Below are 5362 nucleotides of genomic sequence, written 5' to 3'. Positions count from 1 at the left end.
GCACGAGCATTGACACCGCCACCGTGAAGCTTGCCGGGAAACCGAGGCTTTCTGATTCTGTAGTTGTTGGACCCAAGGACCAAGTGCACTACATATCCCAAGATGCATTGCATAGAGCCAACGCTACCCCGCTGCTGATCCCAGTGGTTCTTGGGAAATGGAGTCCAAGCTACCTTGAAACTTAACGGCCCAGGTTATCCTTGAGACTCCATTCCCCAGCAAGGTCTGCGCGTTGCGTGCGCTATGGAGCTGCAAGTCGCAGAACTGAAGCAGAAGATCGAAGACACATTGTGCCCTTTTGGCTTCGAGGTTTACCCCTTCCAGGTTGGTTTATCCCTCTGCGGTGCTGGAGCGAGGTGTATGATTGGCCTCGGTGCTATTGGCGTGAAGCTCGAGAGCCTTCTGATCTTTCCCGAGCTCCTTTGGCCCCATGTCCATCTGACGTACGGGAACATGGTGTCAGTGGGGACTTTGTTAAAGAGGTAGAGAAACGGCCGCACGTTTGTCCTTGAAATCCCATATAACGCCATATTGATGAATGGGAGACACCACATAACCCAGTAATCTTGTGGCTCTACCACCTCCATAGTTTACAGGAAGAAAGTGACCAGTGGGGTCAGAGTCATTTGAGAAGCATCCTTCAGAAGGGGCGCCTGGGTGACTCAGTCGGTTAAGCGTCGGTTTTAAGTTCGAGCCCCGCCTTGGGCTCTGTGCTGACAGCTCAGAGCCTGGAGCCTGCTTCGGATTCTGTGTCTCCCTCTCTCTCTGACCTTCCCCAGCTCGCTCGCTCTCTTGCTCTGTGTCTCTCTCCCCAAAAAGTAAACATTAAAAAAAAAAAAAAAAAACTTCCTTAAGGAGTTAGGATAGAGCAAGGCCTTGTAGGTTTGTGTAGCTAAGATTTAGGTTATCTGAGGGGGGAAGGGCATTCCTGTTGTTGAACAAGCAAACAATTGGCTGGTTTGTTCCATCTACCAACAGAGGGCTAATTCATGATGTTGCCAATCACCAGCGCTGGGCTGGATACAGAAACTGTGCACTCGCCTGTCACAGAAGTCTGGCACCACTACCTACCCTTGTTTACACAGATCCTTCCCCCTTATCCAGTGCCCTTTGTACTGAGCTGTGTGCTTGGACACAAAGCTAAGTCAACTCAGGTTGAGCCCTTTGCCTGATGCTTAAGAGACAACTCACTCCCACCCCTTCCACTGAGTGGCACACAGCAGTGCTGGGAAAGAATATAGTGAAAGTATGTTGGGTCTAGCTTGAGAAGGACTTCCCAGAAAAAAATATAGAGTTGAGCTATATATGAAAAGAAGGAAAGGGTATTATGTACATCCCAAATATCAGGAACAGCTTAAGTAAAGGTGTGGAGGTAGTGGTGGATGGCACGTATGGAGAGAGTGAGAATGTTTGGTGGGTCAGGTAGAACTGGGTGAGTAGTAAGAGTTATTGTACTAGACTCCTACTTCTCACCCTTTCCCTCCCCCACATCCAGTCAGACACCGAGACCTTTAGGAATCTGTCACTTGAGTCTCCCAAGTCCATTCCCTTCCATCCAACCCCTCTGTGCTTGGATTACTGCAATAATCTGCTTGCTATCATTTTGCATTCAACCTGTCCTTACACTGCAGCCAGATCTTTCCAAAGCCGATCATGTACATTTCCTCCTTAAATCTTAAATGGCTAACCCCCCCATTGTCACCAAATTAGACCTATATTCCTTAAATTAGTATCTAGGCCAGTCATAATCTCACGCCTACTGATCTTTCCACCCTTCTCTCCTGCTCCCCTTTACAGACCCTTCACTTCTATCAAACTAGACAATTTGCTGTTTTCCAAATATGTCATTTTTGCATGTCTTTGTTAATGCTGTGCCCTCTATTTAGAATAAAACACCAGATTTTCTCTCCCTACATCATCTTGTCAGTTTCCTTCCTACCGTTCAAAAACAGCTTCCAAGAAGCCTTTTCTAGTTTCACAGGATCCTCATCAGGCCCTGTCATTGCACTAATCACAGTAGTTTCTTTTGGTTCTTAGTCATGAATTCTCTGCCTCTTTATCCCAAACTCCCTGTCAGATTCCCCTATGGAGGAGTCCCCCATAAATATACATCATGCAGCATCAGTAGAAATCCATTCACTGAATGAATGAGATGGAGACAGCCCAAGATGTATGAGGCCTTGAATGCCGGGCCAAGGTATGGACCTGACAAAGGCCTAAATTGGCCCTCCTGTGTAGCCTGAATTTTCTCTCTGTTCTAGGTGGCATGGTATAATGCACTCCTGCCTCCAGCCTTCCACCTACCCCTGCCAGGACCTACCCTGGCCTTCCTGGTACTCAGCACACCTGCCATGTTTGACCGGGCCCTCAAACCCTTCCTGCAGAGTTGCCATCTCCGACCACTGACTGACCCTGTGGACCAGTGTGTAGCCTACCACTTGGGCCGTGTTAGAAAGGTGAGCAAGGTTCATATATTCCCCCAGGTTTCAAACCCATAGCTGCTTTCAGCTACTCTAAGCTCAGTGCAGGATCTAGACCTACTTACAGCTATGAGCCACTTTCAGATGGGCTATGCTAGAGCATCTTTGACATTGTGAGCTCTCCCCATTCTGCCTTAGCCCAGTTTCAGCCACCTTCTTCTAGCAGCCCCCCAGGTCTATAATCAATCTCACTTACCCTATCTCAGATGGGCAATTACATGAACTTCAAACCAGACTTCCCTTAGCCTCCAAGTGAAATAGGAATAAGCCTAGCATCCCCTAAGCATCTTTCACCTGTCCTTGCCCTAGACCTGGACGTTTTGTGTCTTTGGGGCCTTTTGAGGGTAGAACAATATCCCCACCACCACCAGACACATGCACACATATATATATATATATATACACACATACATTGGGTCTCCCCAAAGCTGGGCCATGTCTTCCTCCACACTGAGACTTGGGAGGGCAGAGCCAAGTCACCCCTTGTAATAGGCATTTGTGAGCAAGACCTTGTTATTTCCCTTCAAATATGGACCTTCCTGGACAGAGTATCATTTTCTTCACAGTGGAGCTCCCCACCCCCCCACGTTTAAGGTCATGTTTTCCCTTTAAACAACTTCTGAGGACAGGACCAAGTTAACACAACTCGGGCTCTCTAGGACAAAGTCATGATTCCTCTCATGTTGAAATGAGCTTCCATCTCTATCCCAGAACCTCCCAGAGTTGCAAATGGAAGTCATCGCTGACTACGAGGTACACCCCAATCGGCGCCCCAAGATTCTGGCCCAGACTGCAGCCCATGTGGCAGGGGCTGCTTACTACTACCAACGGAAGGATGTGGAGGCTGACCCCTGGGGGACCCAGGTCAGAGGGCAAGTGTGAATGAGTAGGGACTGGGAGAAAATGGTGAAGGCTCCTCAAGATACCAATTCACATTCTTCCACCTATCCTGGGTAAATGATTTGGTAGACACGATCCAGGGGAAAGGTGTGCCCTAGTCAGGAGCCCAACCCCACATGCTTTCTGGAGTCGGCCTGGGAACACATCAGGTCAGAGAACTTAGTCTGTTAAAATCTCGTTACAGGATGGAGGGGGTAGAGCAGTAATCAGGAAACCCAACAATAAGACTGGGAAGTTGACACTCAGCTTAATAAACCCTTCCTTCTAGGTTCCTCATGGCCAAAGTGAGCTCATGAAAAGGGTTGTCCATGAGAGGAAATAGGGGAACCCAGCCAAAGGAGAGGTTCAAATGTGGAATCAGTGTTCCTTGAAAATAAATGAACAAGCCTAGCTTGCAGTGATGATAGTTGGACTTACTCCATGACCTTGCTTTACCATCTCCTCAGCACATATCAGGTGTGTGCATACATCCCCGATACGGAGGCTGGTTTGCCATCCGAGGAGTAATGCTGCTGCCAGGAATAGAGGTGCCAGATCTGCCACCCACAAAGCCCCTGGACTGTGTACCTACAAGAGCTGCCCGAATCACCCTGCTTGAAGGCTTTAATTTCCACTGGCGTGACTGGACATACCGGGATGCTGTAACACCACAGGAGCGTTACTCAGAAGAACAGAAGGCTTACTTTTCTACTCCACCTGCCCAACGCTTAGCTTTGTTGGGCTTGGCCCAGCCCTCAGAAGATCCTAGCTCTGCATCACCTGAGCTTCCTTTTACCACACTCCCACCCAAGAAGCCCCAGAATCCCAGCAGAGCCCGAGGCTGGCTCAGCCCCAGTATCTCACCACCTGCATCCCCTGGCCCTTGATATCCTCCCTCCTCTGAGATCCCTATTTATAAGTGGTACTTGGCTCTAGAACTCCTTTGGCTTTGGCAAGGCCAGATATTTTGGGCACAATATTTTTGTTTAAACAGGCTTCATGCCCAGTGTGGAGCCCAACATTGGGCTAGAACTCACGATCCTGAGATCAAGACATGAGCTGAGATCTAGAGTTGGATGCTTAACCAAAGGAGCCACCCCAGGTGCCTGGGTACAATATTTTTGATACAAGGATTGTAATAGAGCTCTTCAGTGAAGATAACAAAGCTCAGAAAAATTTAGTCAAAAGAAGTGAAAGACAAGACAGATCCAGAATTCCCACCTTAAAATACAGGATTATTCCTTTCCATTTCTCTCCAGTGCTCCAAGATCCTACTTGTTACAGAGCCTAAAAGGCAATCATCTCCTACCTAACGGCACCTGCCTCACAGGCTTGTTGTGGGGAATAAACACATGCAAAGCATTTTTGAAACCATGCCTGGTTTATATTAAGGGGTGTATGAGCTGTCATTGAAAGCCCTGGGAATTCTGTACTACTGCTCTTAGGTCTTGCTTGGGAGGAGGATAGACTAGACTAGCTTATGTCTGAAAGGGTACATAATACACCAGACTCAGTTTTGAATCTTTCTTACCCACAAGGGCTCAGGAGAAACCCACCTTCACCTCCCCTATACCTCTCCCACCTCAGAACAAGGAGATGAATGTAGCCTTCCCCTACAAACAGGGCAGTTTGTCTCCCCCTCCCCCTTTTAGTTTCAAAGCCTCTAATTCTGATCTTCTATAGAGCCAGTACTGGACATTTAGAAGAGGCCAAGCTTCAAGTTCTCATGCAGCCCTCCCAATAGTATAAATGTCCAAGTAATCTCATTGGGGCCTCCATCTGCAACCTGCAATTTATGCTTCACCTATAGGACAAATTGCAGTGTTTTGACCAACACTGCAAATCTTGCTCTTCTCCCCCAAATGTAGTGAAAATGTTAACACCTGGGTTCAGTTCCTTTCCTGTGTCTACTTGCATATCCCCCCACCCAATGTAACTTTCTGATTCTGAGGCAGCTATCAACCTTCATTTTACCCTAAAAAAGGAAAGCAGAGAGTAAATTA

At 47.8% G+C, this 5362-nt stretch overlaps 1 protein-coding gene across 1 annotated transcript; it reads left to right on the top strand.

Annotated features, from left to right (window-relative positions):
• The first annotated feature begins 128 nt into the window (after positions 1-128).
• Positions 129-4730, top strand: MMACHC (metabolism of cobalamin associated C). Its single transcript, XM_047872064.1, has 4 exons — positions 129-324; positions 2262-2456; positions 3192-3344; positions 3827-4730. The coding sequence occupies exons 1-4, from the start codon at positions 244-246 to the stop codon at positions 4244-4246; spliced, it is 849 nt and encodes a 282-aa protein (XP_047728020.1). The 5' UTR covers positions 129-243; the 3' UTR covers positions 4247-4730.
• Positions 4731-5362: the final 632 nt, after the last annotated feature.

Source organism: Prionailurus viverrinus, chromosome C1, assembly GCF_022837055.1.
Source record: "Prionailurus viverrinus isolate Anna chromosome C1, UM_Priviv_1.0, whole genome shotgun sequence".
Lineage (NCBI taxonomy): Eukaryota > Metazoa > Chordata > Mammalia > Carnivora > Felidae > Prionailurus > Prionailurus viverrinus.
This window is presented reverse-complemented; position numbering and strand designations above follow the sequence as displayed.

Coding starts and splice junctions, on each gene's coding strand:
- MMACHC (XM_047872064.1), top strand. CDS start 244: ATGGAGCTGCAAGTCGCAGAACTGAAGCAGAAGATCGAAGACACATTG. Junction 2,457..3,191: donor ACTTGGGCCGTGTTAGAAAG/GTGAGCAAGGTT, acceptor TCTCTATCCCAG/AACCTCCCAGAGTTGCAAAT. Junction 3,345..3,826: donor CTGACCCCTGGGGGACCCAG/GTCAGAGGGCAA, acceptor CCATCTCCTCAG/CACATATCAGGTGTGTGCAT.